Below are 20004 nucleotides of genomic sequence, written 5' to 3' on the forward strand. Positions count from 1 at the left end.
GGGCTGAGTTTAGAGGTTTGTCCTGCTGGGCTCCGGAGCAGGGATGGCTCCTGCATCAGGAGGTCTGTCCCGGTTGCCTGCACAGCTGAGCGATGCCGCGCAGGCTGTGGGCTGCCCTCGGGGTCACGGCACAGGCTGTGCCATGGGGCTGGTGGAACGGGAACCTCCCTGGCCTGCCACAAGGGCGCTGGTGGCTGGAGACCGTGCTCCAGAGCGGGCCGGCCATCGGGATGTGCTCCTGCGGCTCGGCCGGCTCGGCGGTTGTCTGTCACTCGGTGGGATTATGAGTAGTGAGTGTAATGCATCGGCGTATGAATAGGGTTGTCTGGCTGATGGTGATGTATCGTTTTTCATTACTGCCTCTCAAGCCCTCCCTGCTTCACGTGTGGAAATTCTATTTATTCCCTAATTTGTAAAAATTCCCTCCTTATCTGATACCAATCAGGGAGGGGTAATTGGCTCTCCAGGGCTAGCGGCTGGGGTCCTGATGAAGAGATATGTGTGTCTGCTCTGGCTGTCCAGGCACCCTGCCCTGCTGCACCAGCGACACGGGCCACAATTAATAATGATTTGCAAATGGCAGACAAGCAATAACGCAGAAAGATGTCCAGCCAGCCTCCTGCCCGCCCCTTAATTTCCTTCTGTAATATAAATGGCACGGGAACGAAAATCCAGCGCTATAAATTCTGAAATTAGTTATTCACCGTAATAAATGGTTCCCTTTTTGGTGCACTGTTCTCCCCATCCTTCTCCCCTGACCCCCCCACTTCCTCCTCCCCTCCCAGCCCCCTTGCCTGCTACCTACTTCATTTGAGTCCTAATATGCAAATGCTGTAATTTAACGGGATGGTGAAGTTGATTTTCATGTTAACTTAATTACTTTGATTTATGAAGGGCTGGGATGTAGACACAGCTCTATCATTGCCCACCTCCCACCCTCACCCCTCTGCAGTCCTGCTGACCCGCCGCCTCTCTTCCCTTTTCTTCCCTTGGCTCAGTCGTCTTTTCCTCTTCTTCCCAAGTTTAGTGTTTTATTAGCTGCCTTTAAGTGGACATAAGTCCTCGCGACAATCGCATGATGCGGAGGACAAATTCCCCGTCCTGCCTTGTTTAATCGTGCCTGGATAATGGATGTATAATTGACTCATTTGAATGCTTTTGCCTACAGGAGTGCAGAGCATTAAATGTTTGATTGCCTTAATTTCCAAACAGATCATTATCCCCTTCTTACCCGCTCTTAATAAACACTTTATGAGGATTTTTTTTTGTAAAGGAAAAAAATCTCCACTCCTCGTACTTCTCTGAAGTGATAAACTCTAATTAAGTCTAATATTTAAAAATATGGTAATGGTGACTTGTTTGAATAAGTGGCCTGCATTTCCATAATTTCATTATTACGTAAAACACGCTAATTATTTGAAGTGTGCTTATTACTAAAAGAGAAATCTCCTTCTAATAAAGATGAAATTGGCTTTTTTCCCTGTATTGCTGTGCACGCTGCTCCCCTTCTCTCCTGGACGGTGAGTGGCCACAGCCAGGAGCAGGGTAATGGCAGCATTCGCTTTGTTTGCTCATGGAAGGCTGCCAGCCAGGGATGCTGCACGTGCAGGAACAGGCACAGAGGCTGAAGGACAAGCTGAGGTCTCTGCACAGCCTGGGTCACGCTTGGCCCCAGCAACATTGGTGCCCTTTGGGCTCATGGGCCCCAGGAGTTGTTGGGAACATTGCAAGGTCAGCCCCTGCGGCCCATTCCCCCCAGCAGGGATGCCCCAGCTGTCATGGTTTGCCCACGTGACATCGCCTGTGCCAGGCTATCCAGCAGCCTGTGGGCACTGGATAGGAAGGTGTCTCGGCAGCTGGGTGTCTTGCCGTGCAGAGGCCACAGCCCCCCAGCTCTGCCCGGGCAGGGGGCCAGCATGGTGGGTGCATGATGGGAAGAGTGGTTCCCAGTGCAGAGGATGGGAGGAAGCATCCTGTCTTCCACAGGGTGACTGTGACCAGCCTGGGTGGCAGAAAGAAAGTGCCCAAGGCAGCAGGTTGATGGTCAAGACTGGTTACCTTTTGCTGCGCTTCCTACTGATCTGGGAGCTGCCAGAGATGGGCCCTCCCTGCTCCAGTGTCCCTGCTGGGGTAAACTGGATTTGGAGGTCTTGCTGACCCCAGTGTGCAGGGAGTGGGACAGGCATCATGTCCCTCTGGGACAGACACAGGTTGAGGGAGGATGAGTATGAATTGTGTCCAGCCGCTCTTCAGAGCCTGTGCGGGCGCTCTGTGGTGGGGCAGGCAGGGAGGCACTGGGATGAAGTCAATATAAAACTAATTTTCTTTTCTTCATGAAGAAATGAGGTGTGTGGCAGTAACGTAATTGCAGATAATGAGGTAAGTTATTCTTAATATTCTGCACGTCGCTGTCAGCTCCACCTAATATACCTGCCGGCTGTGCGGGACACGCACAGCCCCTTGCCCCATGCGCTGGATTATGAGGCCATTAATTTGGGAGCAGCTCGGCAGGACCATCCCTGGCATCCCTGTGGATCCCTGGGAGCCGGGAGCACTTGGTTCTGACACATCCTTGTCGCCACTGTGTGGGCATCCTGGTGTCCCCATCTTGCCCAGCATGTCGCGGTGGGGATGGATTCAGATCAGACACAAACTTCCCCCAGCTCCAGTGTGGACACAGTGAATGACACAAGAGCCTGGCTCTTTGTGCTGAGAAAATGCTGTCACTCCCTGCCCTGACAGCGACATTCCTGCTCACAGGGAGCAGCACAGCCCACTGCGGGGACACAGCACCCCGTGCTCAAGTCATGATTGCTGGGGACGCCAGCAGCAGTGCCAGACTTCATGAGATCTCTGAGGTCCGTACAGCTGCCACAGCTCACAGGGCCACCTGCTGTCACCCAGGGGTGGCGGTGGGGACGCTCCGGGTGGCGGTGGCCGGGTGGGCCTGTTTCCGCTTTGCAGAGAGCTGTTATACAAAGGCAGCGGTGATATTATTCATTAACAGTAATCTGCCATTAGAACATTGACAAATGGCCCCTCGGCGCCTGAGCATCAGTTCTGGTACAGCCCATAAAGCATGGGGACAGTTTAAATATGGACCTGCTCAGCTCGGGCCGGGGGTGATCCGTCTTCCCGGCCATAGCACAGGTGCAGTGGGGGTGCCTCCAAATGAGCACGTTTGGGGGGGCCCTGCAGTCCCTGACCACCCACAGCCCCCCGGGGCAGCTGCTGGGATGAAAAAGCTCCCTCCGTGCTCCGGAAGCGTCTCGGCCCAGTGCACGGCGGTTGCAGCAGCGCTGAGCCCCCGTGGCGGAGGTGTCTGTGTGGTTTGTTCCTGTGGGGAGGTGGGAGAGGTGGAAGAAATGCTGGCAGGGCAGCACACATAGCCCCTACCCTTCTCCCCAGTGCCTGGGCTGGGTGTGGAGGTGATCTTCTCCCGGAGTGAGCGTTGCTGCTCCTGGCAGCCCGATCCAGCAGCACAGACTCCTGCTGATGGAATCCTTGAGCTCGTGCTGGGTTCACGGCAGTGCTGCCGTGCAGTGGCTGGTGGGAGGGCACACACCAGGCAGTCAGCCCGGTGCCATGGGCAGGGGGCATTCCGGCTCCATCTCAGCAGAGGAGTGCAATGGGAACGTCTGTGCCTCTCCAATGACAAGGCAGCCAGTGATGCTGAACGGCCACAAACTCCAGCCTAAACTTCGGAGAGTGTCCTGCTGCCCCATGCGCCTGCACGTGTCGCTGTCCTTGGCTGTCACTGCAGCGAGAGCTTGGCAGGACATGGAGAGGGCTGAAATGAGGGTGTTGGGCCAGTGTGGTGTCACAGCGGGTAATGGTGAAACACAGGGGCAGGAGGGTTAAAACCTGGTGGGCTAAGCCAGCCAGGGCGAGTGGAGGCTGGGGTGTCACATTACCCCACACTGCACTGGCAGCTGGACCAAAGGAGAGTCCCAGAGGTAGCCAGCCCTGGAACCCAGCACCTCAGGGCAAGCTCAGCCCCAGCCATCCTGGGCCACTGCACGGGGACATAGGGCAATGCTTGGAAGCAGCATAGCAAGGTGAGGGGCAGGGAGGCAGGGCAGAGCCACTGCTCTGTTTGCATGATAACCCCGGGCTCACCCCTTTCACACACACAGCACAACACCCCTAAATCAATTGCATCTTATTATTACAATATCAATATACAATATTCCTACAATAACACCATTGATTTTCTACTCAGAGGCTGCACCTAAGTCTGTTTTAAAGAGGAGGGAGTTAATAGTGCCCTCATTAAAAATCTATAGATTACCCCCCACCCCAAAAAAAAGAAAAAGCAGTTTATATTCATTAGGGCTATTGAATATAAAGTAATATGTTTGTGTAGGACATTGGAGTAATGTGATAATCCGTCCGCATATCAGGGAGAAATCCACTTAGCAACCCTGTCAGCTTGACAAGAAAAATGTGCCCATAAAGTCGGGAATACATTGAGGGAGTGAGCGGGAGGAGAGCGGGGGCGCGCGTGCATGTGTGCGCCTGTGCAGAGCCATGCTGGCCATCAGCGTGGGACCACCTTCACCCCATCGCCCTGCTCAGCCTTGGGACACAGCTGGGCACCCCTCAGGCCCCTGGAGGTGTCTGGGGCTGGGACACAGAGTGTGCCAGCATGGGGATCAAGCTGGGGGGGCTCCGCAACCTGCCAGCCTCCCCGGCCCCAGGTGGGGGCACCAGACGGGACAGGTTGGTGGGTGCCAGCCTGGGTGCCGGGGCAGCACCGCCACAGCCATGTGCCCCCCAGGGAGAGCTGGGGTGGGTGGGGGCTACAGCGTGGGCAGGGCTGCCTGTGCCCTCCTGCCAGCCTCGGACTCTGCTTGTCCCCTGCCCCGTGGTCACCTCTGCATCGGATTAAGCACTGAAAAGCAGCAGAGCAATCCCGGTCGCGCTCTCTTAGGCTGTCAATTGCCATTTTTGTAATAGAAATTCCTTTCACAAGGTAACGACGGCCAGATTTAGAGGATTTCATATTGTTAATAATTCCCCAAACAGCCATCTGACTGTGTTGTTTTAAAAGCCGCTTAGTTTTTTGCTTTGGAGTTTATGAAAATCTCCCACTCTAATATCCCGAGAGCCAGCCTATAATTGTGTTATTAAATCAATCGGAGCGGATTACATTGTAAAATCAATAGATGGCTGTAATTGCATATTAGAAAGTTGTTCTGCTGTTGTTGATTTTTTTTTACATGGATAATTATAATAAGCGTGTTTACCTTAGCGCTGATTTGGAATGAGTCTCACTAAATGATGTATGACGAGCTTGGCACACTCACTGCCAGGGGCCGTGGCATCGTTTGGGACAGCAAGGACAGCACTGGTGGCATGGGCATGTGGATGGCATTGAGCCAACAGTGGCAGAGTTCAGGGTGTCTCCCAGCGCTGGCATCTGGCACACAGAGCACACTGGGGTTTTGGGGAGACAAATATGGGGTGCAGGAAGCAGACAGCAGTCACAGACGGTGTCCCCAGGGACCAGCTTGGGAGTCCCAGGAAGTGCCATGGGGTCTCGCTGCCTGTCTGGCAGCTGCCCGGGTCTCTGTGCAGTTCCCCCTCAGCCATATGGAGCAAGTCAAGCCCCAGTGCCCACTCCAGCTTGGGGCAAGGCTGAAGGCTGTGAGGTTGGCAGTGGGACACCTGGGGTTGTGCTTTCACATCCAAACTGCTCACTTGTCACCCACCAACCACAGCTCCAGGATTTGCTTTGCTGTTACTTTTTAGGGGTACCAGGCCAGGGCTGGCTGGGTAGGGGTACTTTGGCTACAGGCAGTTGCACTCCTCTTACCTCCATTTCCCCAGCTTTCAAGCCACTGTTACCCTGTTAGATCCCACTGGCAGCTGGCTCCAAGGGCTGAGGGTTTTCCAAGAGGCTCAGTTGTCTGGGGGATGAGATGGAGCAGGTGATCCTAAGGACAGTGAGGGGATAGCTTGCATGGGAACAAGTGACAGCAGCAGGAGGTGGCATTGTGGCATGGCTGGGCAGGACACCTGTCACCTCCAGAGGCCTTATGCAGCCATCAGTGTCACCTTGGGCAGCAGAGAGGACAAAGGCACAGAGAGATGGGCTCACCTCTGCCCCCATGCCAGCCAGGGGGCTGGGGAACCCCTCCTTTGTTGGGCTGTCCTCATGCCCAGCTGCTGTCCCCTGTCTGGCACACGAGTGACAGGAAGGGGTGCCACGAGAGGGTCTCAGGGGACACTCCAAAGGCACGTGGCACTGATGGGGACGTTACCTCTTTCGCTGCCAGCCATCAGCCAGGAGGGTCCCCGACAGCTCATGGCAGCCCCTCGGGGAGCTGTGCATGGGGAAAGTCCTGAACCTCCAACAGACGCTGGGGGGACAGGAGATGGCTTTGCCAGCGGGTCACTGGGCACAGCGGGGCTGGGCGGTGCTGCTGGTGTGGCAGGGAGCATCCAGGAGGCCAGGCAGCCCCGTCCCTGCAGGCAGGTGCCTGGCAGCAGGACAGTGCTGCCCGGCTGCGGGGGGCCCTCAATCCGGCACGCGGCACTGTCAGCAGGCAGCCTGCTGTCTCCTAGACAGTGAAATATGGCCACAATTAGCCCGGATACAGTTCAATTATGATAAACAGCGTTTGCACCCTTTAAGCTGTGATTAAAAGGCCTCCTCCCGTTGATAGAGAGACCTAATTTCACATTATTATCGCTGTAGCTTGATTATAAAGCACTCCCTGGATTTACAGTTGGGAGATGGATGTGGAGGCTTCTTTATCATTTACACATCAGTAATGATGCAGCCTTCCCTCCACCACAACATCCATCGAGCAGCGGCGGGGAGAGGGGGGCCTTGCCTGCACCCCCCTCCCGGGGCACCCTCTCCCCGTGTCAGCCAGGCCCCGCTGCCACACGCAAGTGGGCAAAGTCACCCTTACGGTAACAGCTTGATAAATGGGCGGGCAGTAATGAAATGGAGACATCAAGGCGTGGGGCGAGGAAGAAAGAGTGGTAATCGGAACGAGTGGAGCTGTCCCGAAACGGAGGGGAGCGGGAAGAAGGATCGCCTCTGCGCCGTGTGCTGTCAAGGGAGAAATTACACATTTACTCTTGCTTTTTCTTAAGGAGACGGCCCTCATAGATCAAAACATGGATTTACAAGCCAATTTTCAACATGAAATATAGACACTAGGAATCAATTTAAGCCCAGCTTCTATTTTAGCAAACGGTGCCTGGTGCCTGAGTTTAGTCCCAGGTAAATAACACCAGAGCCTTCCCCTTTCCCATCTTGCTGCTCTGCCATGGCCCGGCACCAGGAGTGGCTGTGGCTTGCCATCCCAGCCACCTGCCACTTGTCACACTCTGGTCGGTGAGCATAGGGAGGCACCACGTGCTGGCTCCAGTGGGGACGTGGATGACCCCGACCTTTAGGTCCAGGGCATGGATCCATCTGAGCGCAGCACTGGATCATTCTGTGATGCAGGTGGCTGATGCTGGGACTGGGAATGCTGCAATCACACCACATCACTGCAAGGTCCTTGGGACAGAGTGCCTGGACTGGTGAGGACACAGGCCCGGCATGGGATTCAGAACTTGCTCCAGCAGCTCTTGTTTGGATCATGCCTCTAACCCAGTATCTCTGTGCTTTCTCCTTAGATGACTGCAAGAACATTGCCAACATCATGAAGACACTGGCCCATAGAGGCTTCATCTTCAAGCAGACCTCCAAACCTTTTTGATCCCCGAGGCAAGCCAGGCAAGGGCTGCATGTGCCCGGTGCCGGCGAGGCGGGGAGGACGGGCTCCAGCATTAAAAAAAACCCCGGCAACCGAGGCCAGAGGAACCGACACAAAAAAAAAATCTCAATTTCAGCTGTTAACTCCAGTAGAGGTTGTATATATGGGAAGGCAAATCTGTGTAGACCTGATGTGACTCCCTCTCTGGGCTGCTCCGGACATTATGCCATGCTAGCGGACAGCCGCGTAGGGCGCTTGCACCACATTTTAGACTTGTAGTTCGTTCTTTTTCTTTGGCTCCTGATTTCTGTCCCTCCCTCCATATCCCACCCCGTCCTCCCTCTCCCACCCCGTAGCCAGAGCATTCCCCGTCTCCACCCTGGCATGGGCCATACCCACCTTCCCTTCTTCTTTCTCTTCTCTGGTTTTATGTTTTCGGGCCTCAACAGCTGCTGCAGCGATGCCGGCGTGTGCCTGCACTCGGGCAGCGCTCACGGAGGCTCAGTGTGTCGAGACGGCCCCTCGCCCTCCCCGCCAGCTCCCCCCCGCCTCTCCCCTGAGCGCCTTTTCCCCTTTTTGAGTCAACACTAACCCCTCTCTGACTCCTGTATGTGACAAACGCGATCCGTCTCTTTATGTTCAAGGTGAAGTGCCTGTATTCTCCGCTGCAGAGCCCCTGGCAGTCCCACCGTGGGCTGCAGGGTCCCGGAGGGCTCCCTTCAGTGAGGCAGGGGCCCAGCGGACAGGCGGGCGGCAGGAGGGAGGTGACAGTGTCCGCACGGAGCCCCGTCCCATCCCCGTTCCGTCTGCTCGTGCCTCTTGCGGGGCTGGGTGGGATGCCCAGCCCTGCCTCGTCCCTGCCGATCAATTCCAGCTCCATGGGGACAGGCCCGCCACAGCACCGCGTCCGTGTCCGGTGGTGGACGTGCCAGCGCGCGCTGGCCCCCGGCCCACAGGTACCCGAGCAGGGGAGCTGCAAATTGCCCCAGGCCCCTGAGCGCGCTCCCCACCAACCTCCCTCGGTTCCGAGCTGAGGCTCAGCCCCCCGCGTGCTGCGCCCCTCACAGGTCCCCGCGGACGCTCAGCAGCAGCTGGCTTGTTGCCTGAGAGAGTTGCCGAGCACATCCCCTCCGGCTGGGTGGGCTCCCGGCTGGCCAGGGCGGTTGGGGGGAGCCGTGGGGGGAGCTGAGGGCGCGTGTCCTCTCAGTGTCACCCGGCCCCAGGACCCTGCTGAACGGAGCCCTCGTCCGGGCACTGACCTGCAGGGAGGCTGCAGCCCCAGGGCCGTGCATGCATGGCCTGGAGCGAAGCCGGTGACGGCAGCCAGAAGGGCAATACAGGCACTGAACTTGGCGGTACATGACTGCATGGTGTGTGGTGTTCCAGTTAAACCAACCGATAATGCAACCCCAGCATTTTCATTGTCTAGTTATTCCAATCCTTGCTGTAAATGTGCCACATGAATAAAGTTTGGGGGTAAAGAAGCCCGGGCTGTGCCCATGCATGTGCAAGTTTGTGTGGGGGGCAGAGGGAGGGGAGTACCACCTGGATATGTGGGAGTAGGGTGCTCCCTGGAGTATGGCACATCCATGCTCCCCATAAAAGGCAAGGGTTTTGGCTGGGAAAGGACAGTCAAGGTTCCCCGCTGCTGGGAGCACTGCCCCACTCTCCAGCATGGGCACTGTGGGTGGGCTCCAGCACCACCACCACCTCGGGTTTGCTTGTGCCCTGAGGCAGCTCTGCCCTGAGGATCCCACCAGCCCATCACAGCTGGGCCTTACCCACGGGTGCACCCCACAGAGTTTTCTGCCCAGTGCAGGGTGACGGCCACCACTACATCCCACTGGCACCTGTAACCCCACTCTGCAGCCTGGCACACCCTACCCACACAGGTGCCACTGCATTTGGAGCATCTTGGCTACAGAACGGAGCCAGCGTGGCTCTGCTGGGCCCTGGGGCACCTGCTCTGCCCCACAAGTGCAACGCTACGGGGTGCAGGAGCCATACCCAGCTGTGCAGGAACCACCACTGCATCCAGGTGCCCAAGGGACCTGCCCTGTGCCAGAGTGCCACTGGGTGACAGCGATGCAAGTATCCAGCCAGCACCGAGTGGGCAGCTCCCAGAGGGCAGGGGCAGTCCAGCCCACTTGCTCCATGCAAAGGTCACAGGGGTTTCACCAGTTCCATCCGTGCAGCCCCCGATCAGCTTTATTGATCCTTTTTCGATGGGAGTCATCTAATTAGTTTTTTATGAAAACTAAGAACTTGGCCTTTGCCCTCTACTCCTGCAGGCGAGAATGCGACTCAGAGGACATTGTCACGGTGGATCGATGATGGCAAGTTACACTGGGAAGGCAGGCATAGGGGACACAGGGTGGGCAGATGGGCATCAGCCCAGAGCAGGGCCCACAGCCAGGGCCACCAGTGCCCACAGTGGGCAGCCCATAAACCCAGGCTCCCACTGTGATGCCTCAGCCCCTCCAAGGCCCTGCAGAAGGTGAGATGCAGGAACCAGGGACCCCTCCCACCACAGACTGAAGCCTTGGGCGGGGCAGCAGGAGGAGGAGCTCTACTGACAGCTGGGGACAACACAAGTGTTTCCAGCAGGGGCAGCCCCTTGCGCAGGCAAGGCAGCTCTTGCAGGTGTTGGGCACGCAAGAGTTACTGGAAGAGAGCAGCTGCACAAGGGTGGGATGCTGGAAGGAGCTCTCCAGCCTGATGTGGGCAGCACAGGACAGCCTGGCTCAGGACACGGTAGCCTCAAAGGCAGCAGGGGCTGCAGTGACTCCAGCTGTCACCTGGTGACTGAGACAGATGGGCTCAGGGACAGCCAGCAGCTCCCAACAGGGCCAGTGGCACCCAGCCTGCCCGGGACAGGGGCGAGAGAGCTTCATGCACCAGGGCCAGAGGCCGCAGGGCAGCCATGGGTGGCCTCGGGCAGAGCTTTCCACATCCCTTTGGCAGCTCTCCAGCACCTGCTACAAGTGCCTGGAGGCTGCACTGCTCCAGAGGTCAGATGGGGTCAGGACAATGGCACTGGACAGGGGATAGCTCCCACTTTTCTCTGGAGCGCTGCAGCGTTTGTCCCAGCAAGGCCCCTGGCCTCTCCCATGGCTGGAAGCAGCCAGCTGTCCCTAGGGGCTCCAGGACAGCCAGCACTGCCCCCGCACCTCCTCACCCTGCAGAGTGCTCATGGCTTCTTCACCCTCTTGGTGGAGAAGGAGTTGGAGGCCAACTCCCTTCACTTCCTCGGCTCCAAAAGGGAGACAGGAAAGAAAAAAAGGAACAGCAGTGGGAGCACCTGGGTTGTGGCAAACACATCCACCTGTCTTGGAGCCCCAGGGCTTCAGCATCACTCCAGGCAGTGCCAAATGGACTACACTGCCTGGCTGAAGGCAGAGCCAGGTCTTTGCATGACAGGAGGGACAGAGCTAATCCAGCAGTGACAAGGGGGTCAGATGGCACCCTCACAGGGGATGTTACCTCCCTGACATGAACAGGGCTTTAGGACAGTCAGAAGGAAGGGGCTGAGCTCTGCAAGAACTCAGTGGCCCCAGGAGCCCTGACCAAGCAAGCCAGCATGCACCAAGCCCTAGGGAGCAGGACTCAGAGAGGGGCAGAACAGCTCTGTGCTATGGGCAGCTGTGCCAGGGATGCTTGACATGGGACAGAGCAGAGCCTGGAAATGCTCCTCTGCCATCCAGACCTGCTGTGATGTGGCCCAGAGGAAGATCAGGAGGCTGACAGAAAACCCAGAGCTCCTCAAAAAACCCAGCCCTTTTCTGGGCAGTGCACCCCAATACACCCAAATGAGGCTGGCAAGCTCCAGGGAACTCCACAGAGAAGGTTCAGGGCTGCATCCAGCCCTAGGAAAGCCAGGGCCATTGTCACCAAGTGGGACCTTCCCCAGCCCCATCACTGCACTGCAGTGAGACTGTGCCATGCCCACAGCCGTGGCAGGGCCAGCACCCGGAGCTGGGCTCTGTGCCTGGTGCCCCAGGCACGGCACAGCTACCAGGTACCCGTGTGCGGGCTGCTGCAGGGACACGAGGTGCCAGAGCCCCGGGTCCCCGCGGCACAGGGCACGGCAGGCAGTGGCACAGGCCAGCGCTGCACCGGCACAGGAACTGCAGCCTGCTGTGCCCAGCCCCGCAGCCCTCCCCTGTTCCCGAGGCCTGCAGAGCCACTGCCCCAGCCCACGAGCGCCCAGGGGACGGACAAGGCAGCGGGGAGCCGGAAGGAGCCGGGCCTGCCCATCCCTGCTCCCGTCTGCTCCCCATGGCACAGCACGTCGTGGGAGGCCCCGCTGCCTCCCCTGGCGGGAAGCGGCCCCCGGTTCCCGCCGGGCAGACGGCAAACAGAGCATGGAATTTGCACGGCTGAAAGTTAAATACAACACACACACGGATTTCATCAGAGGCCCTGGCACCGCTGCCTTCGTGGGATCCGATTAACGGGGAAATAAAAGGGCCAGAGAACCCGCACAGCAGAGTGAGCAGATGCCCTATAAAAATCAAATACAGGGTAATCAAGGGGACCGAAAGGTACATTTAAAAAAACAAAAACCCACCCTGGAAACAAAGGAGCTGGGCTTTGTGGCTTTCCTGGGAGGGCTGCAGAATTAATGGGGAAGAGCACATGTGTTTGATAATCTTTATATGGCAAAAGACCCATCTTTCAAATATGTCACAAATTCATATTAATCACCTTCCTATTGCCTTCCGTGGCACAGCTATTCCAGTTGCCTCGGGCAAAATTGGGAACTGTCTGGTTAAAAAAAATGTTTTACATTATAATTTACAAGAGCTTACAAGTCTAGTTTCTTTTAATGGAAAGAACGATTAAAAAAAAGAGAAGAATATATATACACCCTGGTATATATACACTATATATATTAAAATATATATATATAAAAGACAGATATTGTAACTCCATCTGGAAAGAGAGAATGTTTGATCTTAACAATGTAACTTCTAGCTTTCAAACAGGCTCAGAAAACAAGAAGTCAGCAGGAGTTCAGATAAAGGAAGCTTAAAAGTCAAATAATTCTGACTCTGAACCCGAGACTTCTTAGACTCAAGGTCCTTTCCTTTACCCATTAATGGGCTGACTTGTGAGCTCAGGAACAAAGTGCTGCAATGTGAGGATTTCTGAGAGTCACTCATTACAGATCACTGAGTGGAGTCTGAGTTGCGGAAATCAAAGGATCCAATCTGGAGTAACTGGCTGAACTTCTGCTTGGAACTAATTTGTTCCGAGTTCGGCTCACCTTTCACCTCCCAAAGGCCCCGAGTAAAGTCCCTACTGGGGTCAGCCTCAAACAGCACTGGGGGGATCCCAGCTCAGCTTTAATGGTCAGCAATGGGCACTGCAGTCCCTGGGAGAGCATGGACAGGTACCAGGGTAGAAGAAAACTGGTGGACACAGCAGGGCAGGACAGCAGCAGGCTTCCCACTGCTCCATGGGCTCTGAGACAGATGCCTCTCCCAGCCTGGCTAACGCACCTGCTGACACGTCCCCCATCCCCACTGCTGGCCAAGCAGGGTGGTGGCAGACAGCTGCTGACAAAACCAGTATCTCGAAAGACCCTGGTGTGCCTTTGCCCATTCATTCCAATTCCTGGAAAGGAATCCAGACATGCCAGGCAGTGCTCAGGAGTCAGGACTCCTAGTCCTATTCCTGGCTTTGCCACTCACTCCCTCCAACATATGGAGCAAGGTACTTCTCTCCAGGGAAACAAATCTGGCTTCAGGGGAGCAGCTGGTTTGGAGGCTGAACTAATCCATGCTTAATCCAACATGTAGAGTGCCATGGACAGGCAGTGCTAGACAGCACCAAGGGATTCTCCAACTCAGAGGAATTTGAAGGAGGGAGATTAAATTATTTCCCCAAAGGCCCTGGCAGCTCAGTGGCAAAGCACACACTTGAACATGGAAGTTCAAGGCTGGCATGGCAGGGTTAAATCCCTGCAGCAGGACAAGGGCAGGTGTCATGGCCAAGCACCCACAGCTGCAGGAGGCAAGGGAAGGAACGGCCATCAAAAAGCTCCGCTGTGCTTCCACAGGCTGCTTCCTCAGCACCATGTCCTGGCCCTGCTGTCCCCACCATGGCCTGGGACACCTTGGGGCCATCCCTGTGCAGCGTGGGGACACATGCATGCACCCACCAGCCATCCCCCTTAGCACTGACCAAGCCAAACCATCTTCCAGAGGCAAATTTCAGCCATGATGCTGGACAAGAGGCACTGGAGCTGCATCTGCCAGCTCTGGGCAGGGCAAGGAGGATCTCCAGGACATGACCTCTACCCAGCTCAGCCTATCTTGGGAAAAGCTGGCTCTGGGCTGCAGGGTGTTCATCTCTTTCTCCCATCACCACATAGCCCAACAACCGTAGAAAGGCTCAGGGCAAGCACACTGCCAGGCCCTGCCTGACTCTCCAAACATATCTGAACCAGGCAGAACATGGCACAGCAGCCCCATTCTCTTCCTCTCCAAAATACCCCTCCAGCTGGGATGTAATTCTCCCCCCCCCCCCCCAAAGGTAGCAAAAAATGGTCACAGTGTGAATGTGCTTGACCTTTTGTCTTGGACTAATCTAATTGTGTCGTCTTTGTGTAATCAGCCGGTAAAGGTCAGTGCTGTATTTAACATGGGGGCCCTTTAGGTACTGAATTTGCCTTGCAGTGAATTAACTTGATTATATTTCTTTCAAATATGTCAGAGACCAGGTCAGTTTAACCCTCTCTGTGCTGCCTGGGCCCATGCCTTTGTTTCCAATTCCAGGAGGTGGCACTGAGGAACAATGTGGTCAGAAACACACACATGGGCTCCCTCCTCCTATAGGTATGGCCACCACCACCATCTCTCCCACCTTCCCAACAAGCCAGTTCTCAAGGGAGACCAACTGTACTGTAAATCAGCCCAAAGAGTTTGCAAACCAGGACACTCCAGACCGCAGGGAGGGAGGGGTGAGATTCCAGATTGAATGCAGTAGGGAAAAAAAATAATAATTCAAAAGACTCCTTTACAAACATGAACCTGTCTCAGTGGAACTCTTCCTTACGACTCAACATTGTCACAATCAAATAGGACATTACTCAAGTCCAGGTTAACGTGTCGCCTCTGCCGTTGACAGATAAGGTGTTCTCAAGATCCTGCAATACATTAAACATTTTAGAAAGTAAAGGTCTGTGCCGCTACCAGGGGCAGTGCGTCGGAGGCGTCGGGGATGCCACGGTGTGGAGATGGGCAGCTTTCATCAGGCAGTTCAGCTCAGCTATGCCAGGGGACTGCACAGAGGGGAAAGCAGCCTCAGCTGATCCCCAGGCTTACCCTTGGCCCTGAGGCAGTGGTGAGGGGCTGGGCAACCTGCCCTCCTGGAGGCAGGGAGGAGAGGCCGGTGATTCACATCCTGCAGAGGTACATGCACAGAACATTGCCACAGGGCTTGCACTGGAAGAAGCCCTAGGCCAGGCTTTTCATTCTTGGCACTGGAAGTAGGGTATAAAAACCCTCCTTTGCTCTTCAAACACCTCTGTCCTTCCCAAGCCTCCTGCTCCAGGCAGGGCTACTGCTTGACTCCAGGGTCTCAGGCAGGTCATGTCTCATCACCTGAAGACTGCTTTCCCCACCTGCTTCCCTCTGCTGAGCAACCCTTACGAGGCTGCGTCTAGAGGGAAAATGCCTCAGGTTTGCAGCTGTACTGTTGCTGCCTTAGAACAAGCTCTCATCACCCAAAGCCTCACCGCTTTGGTCCACAGTGGCACCCACACCAAGCCATCTGCCTGCATGCAGGATGTAGAAAGCCCTGCTGACCCCACCTGTAGCACCAAGAACACTGTCCAGCACAGGAGACAAGCCCAGAGAGCAGCACTGGGACTTGGGGGGGAACAGGCGTGTTCTGCTCCCTCGGACGCGCATGCCTGGAAGGAGAGCAGGGCAGCATCCCCAGCGCTTGTCAGGGCATCTGCGTCGGAGACCTGAGTGCGCCCTGTTCTGCCCCCCCGACCTTCCTTCTCACCGAGTTGGGGGTCAGTGGTGCTCCTACTACATCAATGATCTGGTCCTTGGTATCTCCCTTGCCCTCCTCGATGCCGAGCCCTGTCTGGCCATCTGGATGGGCACCTTCCACGCTGAGAGGGCCGATGCTCCCAGCTTTGGCCAGGGCCTCGTAGCGGTGCCGTAGCATCTGCAGCTCGTACTCGCAGTTGGCAAAGGCTTGTTTCAGCTCGTACAGCAGCACCAGGTCGCTCCGCAGCTCGTTGAACATCTGTACAATCTCCTCTGTGGGCATAGGGTTAAGATCTAGGAAGAAAAACACCCCCTGGTAAACACCCAGGCCTACAACCCTCCAATGAAAAATCCCTATAAAGGTCTCGGCTGCTCTTTCATTCCCACAAAGGTACGCCAGGAGCCTCGCTCCAATAACATGGATCACTAGCAATTGGTATCCCTAAGGGCTGCACTCCTATTTTTCAGGCTGTCCTTTGGTTCTGACCAAGGACTAAGGGTGAACCTGCAAAGTCCAGGACTCAGCAAGTGAAGGATGATGGAAGAACAGATGATTGAATCTTGCCACCCACCAGGTCACATGAAGGGAGCTCTGTCTTGCAGAGAGATCGGATCCACACTGCTGCAAAGGGCAGAAGAGCTCCTGCTGCTCCCTACACCTTCACCAACAACAGGTGGACAGGCTGAGTTCTGTTGCCTCTCTTATTGCTCCTCGCAGGGCAGGTCCAAGGCAGAGAATTGCTCTGCTGCTGTGTTACAGACCTGTTTGTAGCAGCAACTATCAGATCACCTCCCCACACGTTGCATTCTGCTGCACCCCACCATGCACTCACACAGAGCCAGGAAGAGCAGCAAGTTCTGCAGAAGTAAAGGATGAAGCTCTGCGTGTTTGCCCTGATACACAGCAGTGGCCCCAGTCTGCAGGGCTGCCCACATGACCCCTTTCCTGCTGGCACTGTGCTTACCCCCACAAAGCCCAGGTGTGGTTCTGCACTCTAAGGTACAGCAGGGCCAAAGCCCCAAGAGACCCTCAAGATATGTGAGTTTTGTGAGGCAGGAGTGGGGAGTCAGGAACCCCTCCTTACCCTCATGGAAAGTGAGCTCTAAGAAGCTCATGCTTCCCTCAGGCTTCCCTAGCAAGCACAAACAGCAACTCCCTTGGTTCTACAGCAGAGAGAGGAAACCATCCTGGCTGAGCCACTTTCACCAGCCACAGGAGGTCTTCAGAATGGCACAGTCTCTGAGACAACATATCAAGCCATAAACCAATTGGCCCAAAAAACTAACAAGACTTAACAGAAGTCAGTGCTGGGAACAGGCTCAGTAATCTCTTGTAAATCATTAATAAGGCTTCTATTTTTCTTTCTATTTTTCTCTTTTTCCTACCTTTAAATGTCTCTCCAGCCACAGTGGGGGGAAGAAGGGATCATCAGGTGTCTAATCAAGAGACACTGCATGCTGGGACCTGTAATACCTGCAAACTGTCCCCGCTGCATGGAGAGCAGCCGCTGGCCATAGGCTGCACTTCTCCCCCTCTAGCCACGAGCAGGTATTGTACATGTTAAGTGAACCCTTCTTTCAGCTGCTAAGACACTCGAGTTCAAGAGTGAGGGATGTGTGTTTACTCGCCTTTCAGCATAGATGCTCCAGATTTTCACACAGCATGCAACCTATAAAGGGGGGATGAACAGTCCCAGATGCATTTTGGACTTGCCACCGTGAGCAGTAAATTAAGAGGAAATGAAGCTTAAAAGCAAGACAGGGCAGCCCTGAACAATGTGCGTGCCGTGGTCACTAACACACTTAGAAGTACCTCTCCCGGCAAGGCTGAGATTTGCCTTCCTAATACTGTGCTGCCTCTCTTGATGGTTAAAAAGGCCCAAACAAGAGAGAAACAAAGGCTCTTTTAAAAGATTTTTCTACTGGGAGGAAAAAAAAAAAAAAAAACCCTGTGCATCTTGTTCTGGCTTTTACCCTCTCTTTTTTTTTAAACACATAAAATATTTTAAAAACCATTCACATACTGTTATTCAAGAAACTGGCTGTATTACTGGGGGAAAAAATAGCCCATCTCGAGAACAAAGGCTAGCTCTGTGTGTCTCTTTCTCTCTCGCGTGCCCCCTTTACTCACCTACTCCGAGTTCCATCAGCATCTGCTCCAGGGCTTTAATCTTCTTCTGTCCCACCGAGCTTGGCAGTTTCATCTGGAACACAAAGGTAACAGAGCCACACAGCTCAGAGATAGCCCTCACTCACAGCCGTCTAGTTCAAAAGGCAAGAGAGCTTTTCTTTTTATAGTGCAGGGGGAACAAAAAAAAGAAAGGGAGAGAAAGGAAAATCAAGTGGTAAGAGAGGGAGACAGGGGCTGAAAGTTTTCAGACTAGGTCTGAGGGCAGGTATTGAAAAGCCCGGTCGTGAGGGCTTTTATTTTCTCTCTCGTGTGTGTGCAAGACACGCTGTTTTACAGTTTCCATGTGTCACTGAATTAACAACAAAAGTTCTTCTTGGCTTCAAACCCTCTCCCGCGGTGCCCAGCCCATCAAAGGGCTCATTTACACAGCGGCTAATGTGCAATGCTGCCCTACTTTATTCGCTTTAGCCGGCCTGATTAGACTCATGCGCTAACAGACTCACTTCTCCTTTTACCTGCTGAGCCCCAGACCTGTGGGATTCATTTACAGAGCAGGCTTTGTAACAAAGGGGAGAGACAGAGAGAGCACAGTTACTTGACTGGCGGAAGTGTGCACACACATTTACATCGGAGCTAAGGGGCTAGGTGAGAGAGGAAGCATCAGATGTGAGCTATGAAAGGGAATTGGAGCTGGCCAGGAGAGGAAGAATGCACACACTTAGCAGGGTCCTTCCTCTGCATTCATTTGGGCTCTAGCAGGAGTGCTAGCTGCTCAGACCAAGCATTTATTAGATTGCCAGCAGCACAAATGCAGCTGGCACAATATGGCAGGGAGAACAGGTTTCCAAGCCCTGCGGACATATTCAAGAAAAAATGAAAGCACTCGGTTATGCTAGAAGACGCACCAGGAAAGAAATGGCTCTCAATACTGCATTGTCAAACACCCTCCTGCACAGGCACAGGCTGCCCTTCCGCATCCAACCCTGGAAAGGTGACCTCACACCTCAACCTGGGGATCCCAATCACCAACCCCAGTTGCCTGGCAGGCCACTGAGCAGCCAGGAGGCAAGAGCATCCTGCAGCCATCCTGCACACGCCACTTACTGACCAGGGCCCAAACCTCAGCCGCAAGTCCATCAACCACGAGTCTGCAACGTGGCTGGGAATGTCCTGAAGGAAGGAACATTATTCACTCCACCTTAAAACTGGCCTCTGAGGAGAGCTCACTGGGAGGGCCTGTGGTCACCTTCCTTCCCATAAGCCACAGGCTGAAGTTGCCCAAAGCAGGCAATTCCATACTTCTTTCCTACTTGTAAAGAAACCAATTCTTTACAGTTCACCACAAAATGATTGTTTTAGCAGAAGAAAGGCTGTCAAAGTAATCACGTATTTGGACTTCAGTCAAATCTTCAGCCCAGAGTCTCAACTTGAGCAGAACCTCACTAAAAGAGGTCTTCTGAGGAGCTCTGCTGCACAGACTACCTGCACAGGCTCTGCTGAAAAGAAGAGGGTAGAGCCCTAAGATAAAGCAGCCCAGAGCACTGGGACAGGAGATGCTTTGTTTATTCCATGGGTGCCATGCTACAGCCAGCAGCAGGAAGCCAAGAAAGGAAAGGTCACTTTACACAGCTTAGCAGAAGACTGAGTAGTCAGTCTAGAACATCAGGAGGATATCCCTGAAAGCAAGAGGATTCAGCCCAAAGAATAACAATTCTGGGCCATGAGGAATCATACAGAACATTTAGATGGGTGACATACCCAGCTCTGCCTCAGCTTGGGGATGTATGGGCTGACCTAGTCAAAAGGTACTACCCTTAGTTTGGGGGACACAACCAGCCCATCATCTCCCCACTGAAAAGCTTGTGGACACACAATACTTGTGTGACTATCACAGCCCTGACAGTGTCCTCACTCCTGCCCCAACATCAGACATTGAAGCCTTTTTAGCCAAAGGCAGGATTCCCTTCTGTTAATTTCCTTTCTGGCAAAAGCACGCGGGGCACCAAGCTAGCTTCATGAACAAAGGACAAGAAAAATTCATCCTTGGCTAGGCTAGGTAGACAGACAGGAGGTCTTGGTTTGTCGGTTAGAGGAAGAGCACAAACTTTCCTTCTGGGAGGCCTCCACTAGCTCGAGCAACGAC

General features: G+C 54.6%; 2 protein-coding genes across 5 annotated transcripts in view; one reads left to right on the forward strand and one right to left on the reverse strand.

Annotated features, from left to right (window-relative positions):
• The window catches only part of ERI3 (ERI1 exoribonuclease family member 3), a 129706-nt gene extending 120485 nt beyond the window's left edge, over positions 1-9221 (forward strand). The window contains exon 8 of one of the 2 annotated variants that reach the window (XM_038145157.1): positions 7642-9221. In XM_038145157.1, the coding sequence (XP_038001085.1) occupies positions 7642-7724 (83 nt within the window). In that variant the 3' untranslated portion in view covers positions 7725-9221. The remainder of the gene's footprint in view (positions 1-7641) is intronic. The other variant, XM_038145156.1, reaches the window with a different exon arrangement.
• A 3307-nt stretch (positions 9222-12528) lies between these two features.
• Positions 12529-20004, reverse strand: part of DMAP1 (DNA methyltransferase 1 associated protein 1) — a 29543-nt gene continuing 22067 nt past the window's right edge. For all 3 annotated transcript variants that reach the window (XM_038145153.1, XM_038145152.1, XM_038145154.1), the window contains 2 exons: positions 17862-17934; positions 12529-16024 (listed from right to left, as the gene is read on the reverse strand). In XM_038145153.1, the coding sequence (XP_038001081.1) occupies positions 15678-16024; positions 17862-17934 (420 nt within the window). In that variant the 3' untranslated portion in view covers positions 12529-15677. The remainder of the gene's footprint in view (positions 16025-17861; positions 17935-20004) is intronic.

This window comes from Motacilla alba, chromosome 8 (assembly GCF_015832195.1).
Source record: "Motacilla alba alba isolate MOTALB_02 chromosome 8, Motacilla_alba_V1.0_pri, whole genome shotgun sequence".
NCBI lineage: Eukaryota > Metazoa > Chordata > Aves > Passeriformes > Motacillidae > Motacilla > Motacilla alba.